The sequence below is a fragment of the Sminthopsis crassicaudata genome, chromosome 6 (genome assembly GCF_048593235.1).
Source record: "Sminthopsis crassicaudata isolate SCR6 chromosome 6, ASM4859323v1, whole genome shotgun sequence".
Classification (NCBI taxonomy): domain Eukaryota; kingdom Metazoa; phylum Chordata; class Mammalia; order Dasyuromorphia; family Dasyuridae; genus Sminthopsis; species Sminthopsis crassicaudata.
The window spans coordinates 180,478,703-180,494,578 of record NC_133622.1 but is presented as its reverse complement, the minus strand read 5'-3'; the positions used below and the strand labels follow the sequence as shown (position 1 = coordinate 180,494,578).

The following is a 15,876-nucleotide window of genomic DNA, read 5'->3' as shown; positions in this document are numbered from 1 at the left end:
TGTTGTGTTTCACACTCAGTTCCCATAGTCCTCTCTCTGGGTATAGATGGCTCTCTTCATCACTGAGCAAGTGGAACTTGTTTGAATCATCTCATTGTTGAAGAGGGTCTCATTCATCAGAATTGATCATTGTATAGTATTATTGTTGCTGTGTACAAAGATCTCCCAGTTCTGCTCATTTCACTCAGCATCAGTTCATTGGAAGTCTCTCCAGTCCTCCCTGAAATTATCCTGCTGATCATTTCTTACAGAACAATAATATTCCATCACATTCATATACCATAACTTATTCAGCCATTCTCCAATTGATGGGCATCCGTTTAGTTTCCAGTTTCTTGCCACTACAAAAAGGGCTGCCACAAACATTTTTGCATATGTGGGTCCCTTTTCCTCCTTTAACATCTTTTTGGGATATAAGCTCACTAGAAACACTGCTGGGTCAAAGGGTATGTACAGTTTGATAACTTTTTGAGCATAGTTCTAAATTGGGATGAGCAGTTTCTAAAATTGGGCCCAGTGAAAATTGTCATTCTATGAAACTATTTAATTGCCTGAAAACTGATATTATTTATTAGTGTTTTAAAGCCAAACAAATTTTGTTTCTTAAATAAAAATCTTATCTTTACTAAAGGACTAATTAACTCAGTTGCTTTTTTCTCTCCTCCTTTTCAAGGATTGGGGTAGCCAACAAAAGAAAGCAAATAGATCAGCAGAGAAAAACAAGAAGAAATTTGGTGTAGAGAGTGAAAAAAGGGTAACAAATGACATTTCCCCTGAGTCGTCTCCGGGCGTTGGACGGAGAAGGACAAGGACTCCTCACACCTTTCCTCACAGTAGATATATGACACAGATGTCTGTTCCTGAGCAAGCAGAATTAGAGAAGCTGAAGCAGCGGATAAATTTCAGCGACTTAGATCAGGTTTGTGAATTGGTGGGGAGGAGATAACCTTACTTTACATCATGGGGACCTTTTCTCCCATTTTGGTGAATACTGAATACTAGTGCTAACTGTGTGATGACTGACAGCTGCTCCCCAGGCAAGTGCTTATCTCTGGCTCAAACAGTTAGATTTCGGAGGTCACAAAAATGCTGATTGTTGTACTCAACTTCATGCTTTGTAATTGAACACACACATAACATTTGTTTACAAGGGTGAATCCAAGATTCATTTTTAGATGTCTATTCTATTTGTCAGTAGTCTTGGTTCAGAAATGCTGGATTTGCTGACTCTACTACAATTAGTTGAGTTTTAAAAAAATTTTCCCAGCAAACTTCTCAGCATTAGACCTCTCTTATACAAGGAGCGCATAAGATTGGCATTCTGGTAGATTTGAGCCCAGGGTGATGGAATCATTTAGCAGTTTGAACTGGCTTTTATAAACCAACTTCTTAGGTTGATGTGCCAGTTGACTTTGCTCATTAGGCCTTAGCCTCCCAGAAATCCTATGGGCAAGTTAAGTGTTGTGACTGTAATTCAGAGACATCAAACTGTCTCTGACCCAGTGAAGAGCCAGTTGGAAGTCATGTCTGAGTGGTTTGAGAATATTGTGAATTAAATGAGAAGGCTGTGTAAGAGCTGCCTGGTCAGTACTTGAAAGGAAATGTAATTTGGAACAACGTAAAATGACTTTGGATGTGTCTGAGCTTTTTCATGTTGGCGAGATGGGGTTTCTTTTCACTCTATAGAGGAGCATTGGAAGCGATTCTCAAGGCAGAGCAACAGCTGCAAACAACAAACGCCAACTTGCAGAAAACAGAAAGCCGTACAACTTTTTGTCAATGCAGATTAATACAAACAAAAGCAAGGATGTTGGCACAGGTCCTCAAACAAGGGAGACAAGTGGGTCATCTCAATGTAAAGAGTTATTTGCATCTGCTTTGAGTAAAGATCTTTTACAAAACTGTCAAGTCTCTGAAGAAGATGGTAGAGGAGAACCTGCAATGGATAGCAGCCAGGTAATGCTTTTATCACTTACGTGTTCTTTCTGTTTTACCCACATCATCCCCACCCCAGATGAGAGAACCTTTAAAAAGAACTATAACTTATGTGTGGGTTATATACATGGTTAGTTCCACTGTGGTTTCTGGTTAGTTAATTTGATTGTTTTCCCCCACTAGAGAAAAAAAAATTCTTATTACTCTTCTTAATGTATTAAAAATATATTAAGGTTTGCTAAGAACAGTACTGAAATCTAGAAACAACTGATTCAAAAATTAGAGTAACAAAAGACACCCAAATGTCTAGAAAGTTTCTAGTCTTAAGTTCATTGTTCTTCCCTTCAGAAGTGCTCTGAGGACCTTGTGGTCACATTGGGACCACCGGCATTTTGGTTGATAATAAAATGTTGGACTCAGTCCCACCTCCCTGATGGTTATAAGCAATCCCAGGTTTTCCCCAAGCCTCAACACCATCATCTGAATAAAAGGGCTACAGTCATACTTATAACACATACTTTATAGGCTCTTGGAGAGGCTTAGATGAAACCGTTTGGATAGATTTTTAAAAAACATGACAGCTGCTCTACTGACCTTTGGGTTATTGTTATGACCATTGGTTACTATTGGACATGTGTTAGATGCCATCCCCAAGTGCCCTTGCCTAGCCCACTGCCCGGCACTTAGGAGTCATCTAATCCTTGCTGGTGGACAGACGAACGGAAGGACAGACAAGATGTAGAGGACTGAGGTGCATCATGATGGATACCTGCCAGAAGTTGCTTTTTGGACTCAGTCTCCCATATCAATCTTTTAGAGTTTTATAGTCATTTGGATTCTTTTTTGGACTTTAGTGTCTAATTGGAAGCAACTGCTCTTCCCCTCAGCCTACACAGTATCCTTGGGCTAATTTTTAAAAACAAATTTACGAGCTTAACTACTTTAAAAATTGTTCCTTCAAATGAATGATGTTGCCACCATGAACCCTGTGATATGGGTACTTCTGATCCTGCTCCGTCTGTCATGTGAGTATGAGGCCTACAGTGGGGTGAAAGCTTCCAGGGTCAGTGACTTGCTAGTGTTCAGATCTTACACAAGTCTCCCTGTGATGCGAGCCTTAACTGATGGAATGTCCTCTCTGCAGATTGTGAGCAGGCTGGTTCAAATTCGAGACTATATTGCCAAGGCTAGTTCCATGCGGGATGATCTGGTAGAGAAAAATGAGAGATCTGCTAATGTTGAGCGCCTCACACACCTTATAGATCATCTTAAAGAACAAGAAAAGTCCTACCTGAAATTTCTGCAAAAGATGCTTGTGAGTTTTAGATCTTTTGAACATTGATCCAATTTCAGTCCTGTGTAAGCAGGAATCATTACCTGATGTGTATTCTAATGGTATCATGGGAGCGGTGTGTTATGTTCAAGACAAAAGTGCCATCCATTTTCATTTGCTGTTATCCCTTTTTAATAGTTGTATGATTTATACTACTACAATATTTCAGGCTAGAGAAAATGAGGAGGAGGATGTTCGGACTATAGATTCCGCTGTGGGATCTGGTTCTGTAGCTGAGAGCACATCGCTAAACATAGATGTGCAGTCTGGGGCTTCAGACACCACGGTAAGCTGCTTTTTAGTCGTTATGGTGCTGGGAATGAAGATGACAATTCTTGTTGCTCTCTTGTTTGATAGTATTTAAAAAGAATTGTGACTTGGGTCAGAGCATATCAGCAAGTCCAGATTTCTAGAGCTGTGTCATAGATGTTTTACAGTATGTATTACTCAACATCTTTCTTTACAGAAAAAGGTGATTTTCATGGTTTGAGTATTTTTGAGAGTGATTGGGCTTCACTTTAATTAGCAAAACTTAAGAGTTGCTGTTACAATACAGTTTTCTCATTGAGGAGTGTTTAACCACTTCTGAAAATAAGACATGGAAAGAGATCACTTTAATCTCTTGCTATTGTGGGAGATGTCAGTGTCCCTGGAGGTTTTCAGCTGGAGAGCTCCAGGTTAAAGTTGCTGAGACCCAAAGTCACATGCCTTTTGAACCTCTCATCTCTTCAGGGTTAACTCAAGCACTCACAGCCCAGTGACTCCTAAACCATGTAAGAAGACAAAGTTTTCTGTTCAAGCTGCTTTGCCCTTCATTGAGGGAATTTGCTTGGGCACTGGTAGATCAGAGGGGGAGATTTGACTAAAATCTTCTAGAAAAACTGGGAGCTATCAAACTTGACTTTTCTATGGAAAGAGGAGGGATTTCCTGAAACTTTGGGCAGCAATTTGTAGAATAGACTAATTAATTAGACTCATAAAAAGTGAGAATACCAGCCCTAGCCTTAATAATGGTCCTTCTGTCTCATGGTAGCAATGAGGACTTAGTGAGGTGATAGCTATTCAATTTTCAGCAATGGACCTGCCCCACTGTATGTACTATAGATAAGTTTGCTGATATTCTTACCCAGGAGCTCCTGTTTCTGTTTGCTTTTTGGTCAGACAGCTGGAGGTTTAAATAATTCAACTTCATTGGTGAAATGCCCTTGGTGAAAGAAGGGAGCTAATAGGCAGAATAGTTGTCTAAGATTTCTGGGCAGTACAAAAGTGGGGTTAGGGGTGGGGGGAGTATTGAGGATGATGCAAAAGAATTATTGGCATTAGAAAATTGATAAAATTTCCTTTAGGCATTCTTATTTGTCCCTCCCCCAGTTTCTTCCCTTGAGGAAACTAAAATGTTTTAATATTCATTTTGTTATTTCTATAGCAGTCACTGTAGAACTGGCTGCTTTTGACAAGTTGAGCAGATTGGGTGGAAGTGGGCTTCAGCAGACATGAATTTTATTCTTCCAGCTAACAAAATTTGCCCCAAATCAACCTTCCCCCCTTTTTTATTCTGGCAATTGTGATCAGAAGTTGGAGGTGGAGTTATGTTCATAAAGATGCTACCTTTGACTTAGGTGGTGGAGAAGCAGTAGTGGAGAAGTGTTAGTTCTCAGTCAAAGGGTGAGGGAGAAAAGCTGTGAGGATGGTGAGGGAGATAAGACAGTCAGACATCACCTTGGCAGTAATCACTTGGCTGCTACTCAGAGCTCAGCCACAATTCCATTGACTGCCCCTGTTAATAAGCAGGCCCTCAGTGACTTGTCCTGGGGAGAGTGAGGTCGGGCTGGGTATGGGCAGGGCAGGGGAGGGCTGGTGAGTGGGTGGGCCTTATTTTTGAGGCTGCCTTTAAATATGTGTTAAAACAGGAGTGTGTATTAAGAGAATTAATGCGCTACACTATTTAATAAAGGAGGCATCTTGTAGTCTGAGAATTCGGCCGTGCATTGAGGACAAACTAGGGGATTCAGCTTCCCAAGAACAGGTTTCAGACATTGACGTCCCTACAAGTCCAAAAGGGAAAGGTGACAGAGCTGCTCAGAATGACAGGGAAATATGGCCTAATAGGAAGTATAGCCAAGGACGTGGATTATCCGCAAAGGTACAGATGCTGCACCCCTTGTTGGGGGGGGGGGGCTCTCCTGGAGAGCTTGGGGATTGGGGGGTGGGTTTTGGGAGTGTGGGATGGGGGGTGGGGCGGCCTCTCTTATGTACCTGCTTTCTTGACTTTCTGTGGTGATCGTTGTTTAAAACGGTCACTGTTATTAATTTCTTGGATTTTTAAGAGTTGTTCACATTGCATGAATCTAAAGATTAACCACTTAAGCCATCCCCTATCTCTGTACAAAGGGGCAATATTTTCTAAGCCTTTTGTAGCTTAAAAAGAGTTGCTACTTGGATTTGTCTGATAATCTTAGTTTCCAAGTTAAGAACATATTGGGAGTTTCAGTTGTGAGGACCAGTTCTTTGCTAGCTTATCAGTTGATTCCTAGAGCTAACAGCATTTAAAATACAGCAGATCCATTTTTTATTTATTTATTTTGCCTTGTCTTTGGCTGGAAGGAAATATTTTTAGTGTTTGCTTTTGCTTATTTATATGTTAGTGAAAAATTCTTTAAACTCATTACTCAGTAGACAGGTTGAGTATTGGAATCATTTCCTCCAACATTTCTCATAAATGTTTTAAACTGTTTTAGTGTGCCCTATTTTGTCTTTAGAGCACATGTGGCTATAAAGTAATTACCCATCCATCTAAGTTAGCCCCATTGGAAATAATTTTATTTTGAAGCTAGTCTGTTTCAACTTGACAAGAAATGTTATTTTATAAGACTGACTTTCTCGAGGTAAAACTTTTTTTGTTTGCTGATATTTCCTTTTTTTATTTGTGTGGGATAAGGATTTAGATATATGGTTTCATTATTATTGAAAATTCCAAAGTAAAGAAATGTCAAAGCAAGTCAGCATCTTTGCTATAGCTCACTTAAAGTCTAAGGCAGTTGCCTAGAGCTCTGAGATAAGTGATTTGCTCAAGTTTCAGGACTTGACTCCAGATCTAGACCAACTCTCTATGCATAAGACTGGGTTGACTGCCTTTCTTTTATTCAAATGATTACTTTAAAATCGAGAAAAGATAATACAACTTAGCCAATGTTGTATTGGTTGTTTGGCTGGACTGCTAAGGGAATTTGGAGTTGTTGATGAAAGGACAGCTGGGGACTCTTTGTTCCATAGCCAAATAGAAGAGGGAGAACAGCAGGGGCTAGTGAAGCGTTGATGTGAACAAAGGTACAGTGGGTGAGGGAACAGGTTCTTAGCTTGTGAGCCACACATGGATAGATTTCAGAAGGCCTTTGAACTCAAATGGGAAAAGAAATTCAACTTGACTTTTCACTATATTCTGTACACACACATATACACTCTTATTACCCATTGGTGCTCTTAAAAGATGGTTAAGAATGCACTTAACACTGCAGCCACAAATTGTAGTTTGTGAACTATTTGAAAATATGTCTGTAGGCAGTGTGTTTGTAGGCAGTGTGTTTAGTTTAATGTTTTTATTTGATGCCTCACCAGATGCTATTTGGTTAAAATATAAGCTAAATTTGTATTTGGGTCAAATGATTCGTTTGTTTTCTGTTTGCAATTCTGTTATATAATTTTTCTAAATGATCTCCTGAGATGCAATGTGAGCTAGCCTTGTTGGTAAGAAGATCTGAGTTCGAATCTGCCCCAAAACAGCAACCTGGGCAGTAACTTAGCTTCTCTAGGTTCCCAAGCAACTTTTAAAGATCTGTTTAAATTCTTAGCTGTGTTCTGCTCTGTGTTAGATAATGATGATGGCCTCTGGTACCCTGTATCAATGAAATCCCAGATAAACTTTTTCTTCTTAGATTTGCTTCAGTTTCACTCCAGTTTTCCAGTCTTAGCATTCCTAATGAATAATGCCTACTCTGTTTTATAATATAAATGTCACATTAGTCAAAATGACTTATAATCCTTAGAAAAAATGACATCCTTAATGCTGAACTGAACTCATATCCATTTCTTTGTTTTGTAAAGTGTCACTCATGTTTTTCCTCTCAGTGTCCCCTTCTCAAATGCTGTTGTGTTCTAGCATTAAAAAAAGGATAGAAAAATCAAGACTCCATCAGAGAGCTAGAAGTTTATCTTAATCAGTCATGAAGTATAATTTATTACACATAATGCAACATTCATTGCATATAGAATGTTATACCTGGAACACCTAGATTAACATCTCACTTTGACACTACTTGGCCATGTGGTCCTGAGCAAGCCCCTTCTCTTCACAACACTCTTTTAAATATTGAGGTGACAAACAGGCTATTTTTCCTTGATTATAACTTATAGGTTTTAAATGGGGCTGAAATTGGATGAGTTAACAAGGTGTTGGAGAATATTTATTCTCCTATCTCTTGGATCAGTTTAACCTTTTTCGATGTGTATGACATGGTATATACAGTCCTATAACAGTAGGCCATCTCCTTTTGGAAAGTTTTGTATTCTGGAATTTTGTAGCTTTTCAGTTTGTCAGTATCAGAATTTAGAGATCTTTATCTCCTCAGCTTACCAATCAGTTCTCTCAAAGTCTTCTAGGCTCCCTGGAGATGGAAAAAAAAAAAACCCAAACATTTCTTGGAAGTGGATGCCTTAAACTCTGATGAAGTTGCCCAGACCTTAGAGTTCATTTTCAACTCTTGTAATGACAAATTTGGTATAGGTTGGTTTGAGAAGTAAGCTTCAGCCTAAGAATTACCTTTTTCCAATCTTCAGAATGCCAGCCTTTATATTACCTTGGCCACAACAATTATTTTTTCAATGTAGAAAAAATTAGCAATTGGTCTGTTTTTGTTTTGTTTTGTTTTTTTAAATTGGTCTTTGCATTGTTCTTCCAACTTAAAAAAAGAAGCCTTATAACACTATTGAAAGAGCAAAGATACTCTCTATCTGAGAGGTCCCTTTGAGGGTTTTGCTTGTTTTCAAGACACTTTTCTATATATTTGTCAGTTCTTGGTATGGCTTTTTAATTTCTAACCATATTTTATTTTGTACTTGGGTATTATTGTTCTGGTTCATTGTAGACTTGAACAATTTTTGAAATGCTTGGCTTAATCTCTTAACAGTTATTGAAGTGTGCTCTTTGTGAGCTATACATTTTATATTTCCAGGGAGTTGTATCCATTCTTAAAAAACACAGAAATAAAAACTCAAAATGAGATAATGATGAATCCATATATGTATGCCACGAAGTCTGACACTCCACTGGCCTGCTAACCAAAGGGTTAACCAGTTCAATTTGGTTTCATTTGGGCATAATTAGCCATTGCTGCCACCTCATGAAATTGTCAGTTTTGTTATTCACGTACTAGTCTCCATAGAAAATAATTAACTAATGATGTTCTGAATCTAAGGCTCTTTTTAAAGACATTATTTCACTCCCACCTCATGAGTACTGTGCTTCTGATTAGTGACTGTAAGAAAACTCATTCTCTTGTCTTAAGTCTCATTTTCTTGAACTTTACCTAACTACTTCAGTAGTTAGTAGTTAGTTCAGTCCTCACTGATTTTTCCTTTTGAATTCCTGAAGCATTTATAATTTGTGCTACCCAGTCTTGTTTCTGTTAAGTGAGCTTGAGGTCTCCAGCTAGATTCTGCATTCCTGGGGAGGGCTGACTTCCCTCCACTGGGACCGCTTTGACAACTAGCCAATGTTTTGCATACTGGAGATGCACAATACGTATTTGGTCACATAGTACATGATTATTATTTATTGGGTTGAATGGGTTACCAGCCTGGATGGTAGACCCAAGGCTTTTGCTTTTGGGGATACCATCTTTCTCTCTCTCTCTCCATTCCCACCTATGCAAAAGGATTTTTTGTTCCCCTTCTGTGGTTTGGGGGGAGAATCATTAGCCTCTTTAGTTTCTTGTAGCCTCTAAGAGGGGAAGCTTCTTTCTCTCTAAAATAAATTCTTAATTTTTCAGATTACAAGATAAGCTCAATCTTACTCCAACATGGGACAGGTACACATAGGAACTTAGCTTTCTATAGCTAAAGATTGTTTTTGTACTTTTTATGAAGGTTTAGCTCTTTTCTCTTAGTTTTATTTTCATCTTATGACATGTAACCCTATGTCTGTTTGTATGGAACTTCTTACAAGAATTCTGAGGGTCCTGCTGATCTAGTCTGGGGGTCATTTCCTATACTTTGGCTCAAGGACAGTCTATGTCTAGTGAGAAGTACCCTTAGGGTTTTAGCAGATTGGGAATTCCTCCAAGATCAGTGTTCTCTCTCTGCAACACTGGAGAATACTGGTACTAAGAGGATGGGCTTTAGTTGGCGGTCATTATGGGAGTTGAAGACCATCCAACCTGTCTGCCATCCTCTAGAGATTCAAACCTTTTTTTTTAATGGCAGCAGATCTCTCCCAGGAGGTTCTGTCATGTTCATGGCATTGGATGCCTCCTTGTGGAGGACCTCCTTATCTGGAGGGGAAGTACTCTTTGCCACAAACTCTGGGTCAGTCCTCCTTCACAGCCACAGGGGGAGACAGCTTTGGTGAGTGTCCCTGCCTTTTGGAGGCCTTGCCTGGGCTTGTGAGCAGAAGGATAGTAATGTTTTAGCTTTCATGATATCTTGGACGCTAAGGATGGATGAAAACCTGGAGGATGGTACTTTTCTTTACCAAATCAGTTGTCATCGTCGTCGTCTTTTTTAAATAATCAAAAAATAAGCACAGGGGACCTTGTGTTTTCTACATATTCTATTCTGTTGTTACTTCCCCTCTGTTTGCCTCAGTTTCCTTTACTGTACAATGGGGAGCATAATAGCACCTTCCTGGCAAGGTTGTTGTGAGAATCCACAAGATCATCTTTGCACGTATCCTGGAGTTTGGTGCTGCTGGGGATAGATTCTCTGTGAATGTTTATTCCCTTCTCCCTTCTCCCTTCTGCCTTCCTCTATGGGTGATGGTAGATGTGTAGCCTGATGTGGAGTTTGCTCCTGAAAGCCTACAAATATTTCATTAGGATGCCTTTGATACATAGGTGAGTAGATGCTTATTGCTAGAAATTAGGTACAGAGGTTGTTATAATTCTTTTTTCCCCCACCCCTTTGTATGTCCCTCTCTTTCTCCTAGCTTGTGGATCATTCCCTCAATGCCTTCACAGTTGTGGCCAACTTGATATCTAGCCTGGTTGCTTTTCCTGGAGTGGTGGTCTCATGTGCCCCTTCTGCCTTCTCTGTGAGAATCACAGGCTCACAAACTTGGACAACACTGTTTGTTTTACGGGATGGGCGGCTCAAGCACCAAAAGCAGAGTCACCAAAATAGGTGGTGATAGAGCTAGGGTTCAAGCCCAGGACCTTTCACTCCAGAGACCCCGGAGCTCTTTCTCTTGTATTATACAACCTCCACTTCCAAGGCAATTGGACCCACTGACCTGATAGTGGTGAAAAAAGTTTGTTTTATAACCTCTGCTAATCCCTTTTTTATTCTGTGGATTCCTTCTGTTTTCATCCTTATGTGGTATCATCATCATCATCATCATCAAGCACTTATTAAGCGCTTCCTTTATTATTATTGCTTCCAGGCAATGTGCTACGAGCTGGGGATTCAAAGAAAGGCACAGATAGGGTCCGTGCCCTCAAGGAGCTCTCCTGTCTCATGGGGGAGCCGGTGTGTGAATCATGATGTGAACGCAAGTTCATGCAGAGTAAGTGAGAGGCAATCCTCAAGGGAGGGAAGGCTCTGGTGGGAGCTTTGCTTCTTTCAGTCTTTCACCAGACTTTCTTTAAACTAACTTGTCCTCTTCATCCTTTTCAGTAGTAGACATTAGTGTGTCTTCTGCATTTCTTTCCTGATAAACTTTTTGCAAGTACTTGGGAATCATGGTGGTGCAAGGTAATCCCATAGCTCATGAAAAGTTGTTTCTTGAAAAATCTTTGCATTTCATCTCTTCATTTCGCTGCAACTTTTTCCTTAGTTTTTAGTGGTGGTCAGGTCATCCAGACTGAGATACTTTCCTCCATTTCCTTCAGTAGTACGTCCATCTACCTTTGTGTGGACCCCTAGACAAGGACCTCATATTTGTTGTGCCAAAGGCCAAGTTAAAGTTTTTAGGCTATATATATAACTGATTTTATTTTAGGGAGAGTTTTATCTCCCTGTCCTGAAGCAGGCTTCTGCTTTGGGTGAGCCTCTCCCCAGCTTTGAAAGCAGGCTCCTTCTGATTCTCAGATTTTCCAGGATGGTAAAACCTTTCTAGCTTATGCTCCATTGGCCTTTCATTCAGGAGCCCAGCACGATCCCCAAACCACGAATGATCAAAGATGAAACCTGAATGACACTTTTGCCAGTGATCTTAAAGAAGGAGTTTACAGCAAGAACATTGCAGGCCTCCAAGTGAGCCTAAGTTGGAAGAGAGTGACCTGACAGCCAATAGCCATGGGCCTCAGAAAGCTTTTGTGAGCCAGACTCTGAATAAGTAGATGTTTCTCTACTCCTTGAGTCACAATGTGGAGAAATCTGAGGTGTACATCATTATTTAGTTATGCTTCTGGGGTACTGAACTCTTAACAGTTGATTACTCCCTAGGAAAAGAATCTAATCGTCATTTTTAGAGGATTTCCTTGAGGCACACTATAGTCACCAAAAGAGGTTGATACAATATAATATAATACACATCTCTATAGGATCATGACTTCCACCAGTTTTTTTTTTTTTTACCTTTTGTCATCTGTTGTCTATCTCCTTTCTCCCTTACTCCTGCTTTCTGTGTTCTTAATAAAAACTGCATGCTAGCCAGAATTGTAAGAAGAGGGTGGAAAAGCTCTTCCTTGGACCTTCAGTTTAGAGGGTGTGTCCAGCTAATACAGAGCTTCTCTCTCCATGTGAAGACAAGGTGGGACACTGCAGGCACTGAATACAAATGGGGTGACTGAATGGCTGGTGAGAAGGGACAAAATTTTCAGTGTAAAGCTCCAGCCAGTTTGTGGGGTCGAGTTATCTCTTCTCTAAGCAAGTTAGTCTATGGAGGCCTTGCTAATTGACCTGGGGCTTCAGTTGCCTTTTCTTACTTTTTTTGGCTCAGCCTTGATAGCATTACTAGAACATTTCTGGCCAAATTCTTTTGACAAGGCAGGAATGTTCAGAGCTGATACATTTATCCCTTCATTGCTCCCAGGTCCCCCTTGTGTATATATAATACAATATAACAAGAATATAAAATGGGTGGGGTTTTTAAAAAATATATTTCTTAACTGCTTTTCTTATAATGTCATTGTGGGACTCGAATAATTGTTGATTCCTTTTCACTGAGAGTCTTAGTAGAGAAGGAAAGAATCTCAGAGGCATGGGGGACTTCAGAGACCTCTTACTGGCCAAAAATTAATGAGAGGTTTACATTTTAGAAGGCTATAAATTGTAGTTACTCTCACTCAGGATTTTATTTCTTCAGCTTCTGACAAGTATGTAAATAATTGTAAATGGGAATTGGTAGGTACAGTCACACAGAAGTGACTTTCTTTTCTCCCTGATTTCTCCAGAGAATCAAAAAAAGTCTGTAAACTAGTTTAATGAAGTTCTACTTCACAAAGAAAAGGTATATTAAGTGAAAAACTTAGATTCTCTTTAGGGAATCAATTTTTGAAAATATTAACTCTAGAAGGCAAAAATTTTTTTGGGGGGGAGTAGAAATTTAGAGTTGAGTAAATGTAAGTTCAAATTTAGGGGAAAGTAATAAAAATGTTAAGGATGAGGCATCTTATGCTCCATTTAAGTTAGATATCTCATTGAAAGATATACCAAAAAGTCAATGACTTAAAATTTTTGCCATTATTTTCTGACTTGAATATTAAACTATTATATCTTTTGAGGGACCTTATGCTTTAATATGTGACTTTAACAAGAATTGTTTTTCCTATGGTAGGTTTGTCCTTTTTTTTTTTTTTTTTTTTTTTTTTAAGAGTTTTTGGAATGAAGTTTATAATGTGCTTATCAGATTGAAGTAGTATGGGGCATTTGCATAGAAAGTTTTACCTTTGGGCAGGACTACACCTAGATTAATCTTGTTGGCATTGGTGAGAAACTAGATTCTCTCATTGTAGGGCATCAGAATCAGTGACGTGATCCTCATATTTGTGAGAAAAAACTTAAAATGAGATATTGCATATTTTAAAGCTATTTCTATAATCTGAGTTTATCTCCTATATATAAATTAATACTGAAGTTGTATCATTTGAGTTTAAAAGTTACCATCTAGAAGTGTCAAACTAATCCTTTACTTTGTGTCCTTGGTTAGGAGTAACAGGAATGTTTCTAAAGAATTTGGGGAGGTTTTATTTTTGATACTAGCTGTAGAGGAAGTGTCCTAATCTGGCTTATCTAAAAGAATATAGTATTGGGGCATTGCCCAAATCTTTGCTTTTGTTACTTTCTGCTGCATTTGTATTTCTCTTAATCATGTTTGCCCTTTCTCTCATTCTCTGTTCCCCTGAATGTATCTGTTCTCTCTTCCTTGTCCCTTTCCTGCCTATGTGCCTCACCCTTCATAATGAGTATTCTGTTTCTGGAGCCCTTCAGATCTTATACTCTTATTCCAGACTATTAAGTACTCTTTCTGAGGGGCTTATCTTTTTAATAATATTTGGAGATTTGGATGTCTAAGGGGTACAGGTTGAACAATTTGACAACCAAGGATTAAGCCTAATTTGATTTATTCCCCAGGCTAGAGAACCTCAGCAGGAGCCAAGGGAAGAGCTGGAAAACTTAAAGAAACAACATGATTTGTTAAAAAGAATGTTACAGCAACAGGAGCAATTGAGAGCTTTACAAGGACGGCAGGCTGCTCTCCTGGCTCTGCAACATAAAGCTGAGCAAGCCATCGCTGTGATGGATGATTCCGGTAAGCTGGGGAGTAACAGTATTGGAGGCTGGCTGCTGCTGTCAGGCACTCGGCTTCTAATCTCAGGGCTGAGCCATAGACCTGTTCCCAGCTCATTATGTCTTCTACTTTTTTATACCTAATCAGAAAAGGTGTCCCTAGAAGCATGGGACAGTCTGTACTTGAAATAGCGTGCCCTGGTGTAGGGTAGGATCCTTAGTGTATGGGTGCTCATTTCTTGTCCTCAGCTGAGGCAGAGAAAAAAATTTCCTTGGGATTAAATAAAGTAGCTATGGTCTGATGCCATAGATTTATTCTCAGGTGTTACTTACATCATAATATCAAGCATTTCAATCAAAAAAATTGAATTCTTCTCATTTTCTTAGGAACCTCCCAGATTGTGTTAACTTAAGTATGGTTAAATTAAATATGGTTAAGTATTCTGATTTCCCTTTCTTTGACAAAGAGCTTGCACTTGGGTAGTGATGGTTTCAGAGAAGGGGTATGTTCTACAAAGAGTTAGAAATGACAGGATTTGGCAACCAGTCTGATTTAGGAGATGAGAGAATGAGGAATCATGGGTAATGCCCAAATTGTAAACCTGGGGGACTAGAAGGATGGGATAGTCTTCTACAACAGAGCTTCTTTTCCCACTAACTTCCCCTTTTTTACATGACCCTGGGTATATAGGGATATAAAATAGGTTTGCAAATCAAACATTTACTGATAATCATAATTTTGCAATTTCCTATGAGGTGATGACTCACAGTTTAAGAAGCTTTGTTTTACAGGAATAGGGAAGGGATTTGTTAAGGGGAGATGTGTTTAGGGAGAAAGATAATAAATTCTGTTTTGAATGTGTTGAGTTTAAGGTGTCTACTGGACACCCAGTTTGAGTTATCTAATAGATAGTTGGACATAAGAAACCAAAGATCATCAGGGAAGTTAGGACTATCTGAATGCATTTGAGAAACACTATAAATGTGATAATTGAGTCCGTGGGAGCTGATAAAATCACCTAGTGAAGTGGTATAGAGGGAGAAGAGAAGAGGGCCCAGGACGGATCCTTGGGGGACTCTTATGGTGAAAAGCCTGATCTGGGGGAGTGTCAGCATAGGAGACAGAGAAAGAATGGTCAGAGAGGTGGGAGGAGAACCAGGAAAGATGATGTCCAGAAAGTCTAGCAAGAAGAGGATGATCACGAGGGTCAGAGGCTACAGAGAGGTCAGGGGGAATGAGGACTGAGAAAAAGCTTTGGTAACTAAGAGAAGAAGAGTAATTTTGGTGAGAAGTGGAGTTAATGGAATGACGTGAAAGCCGAGTGAGAGGCACCCATTATAGATGACTTCTTGCAGAGGTTAGCCATAAGAGGAGCAGAGAGAGTGGAAGGCTCAAGGGAGGAGTTCTGAGAGTGAAGGAGACATGACATGTTCATAGGCAGTAGCAGGGGTTGGGAGATGAATGAGAGAATGGGAAAGACCAAACCTTGGTCAGATAATTGAATCTCTATTGACTTCAGTTTCTTCTTCATGAAAAGTGAGATGAAGGGATTGAGTGATCTCTGGAGTCCTTTTCATTTCCTTATCCCATGAGGAAATGATACATTTAAAGAAGCTTGTCCTCCTGGTTTTAAAAGTTAAGTAAAATTATGAAATGCACATTGTGT

General features: G+C 39.4%; 2 protein-coding genes across 29 annotated transcripts in view; one reads left to right on the top strand and one right to left on the bottom strand.

Annotated features, from left to right (window-relative positions):
- ASAH1 (N-acylsphingosine amidohydrolase 1) overlaps window positions 1-15,876 on the bottom strand; it is a 168,552-nt gene that overhangs the window by 11,473 nt on the left and 141,203 nt on the right. The gene's annotated exons all lie outside the window — the stretch shown is intronic.
- PCM1 (pericentriolar material 1) overlaps window positions 1-15,876 on the top strand; it is a 93,335-nt gene that overhangs the window by 8,717 nt on the left and 68,742 nt on the right. For 13 of the 28 annotated variants that reach the window (XM_074274041.1, XM_074274039.1, XM_074274040.1 and 10 more), the window contains exons 3-9: window positions 674-919; window positions 1,687-1,956; window positions 3,080-3,250; window positions 3,438-3,554; window positions 5,223-5,411; window positions 10,920-11,042; window positions 14,054-14,231. In XM_074274041.1, the coding sequence (XP_074130142.1) occupies window positions 674-919; window positions 1,687-1,956; window positions 3,080-3,250; window positions 3,438-3,554; window positions 5,223-5,411; window positions 10,920-11,042; window positions 14,054-14,231 (1,294 nt within the window). The remainder of the gene's footprint in view (window positions 1-673; window positions 920-1,686; window positions 1,957-3,079; window positions 3,251-3,437; window positions 3,555-5,222; window positions 5,412-10,919; window positions 11,043-14,053; window positions 14,232-15,876) is intronic. The other 15 variants (XM_074274049.1, XM_074274047.1, XM_074274042.1 and 12 more) reach the window with 9 other exon arrangements.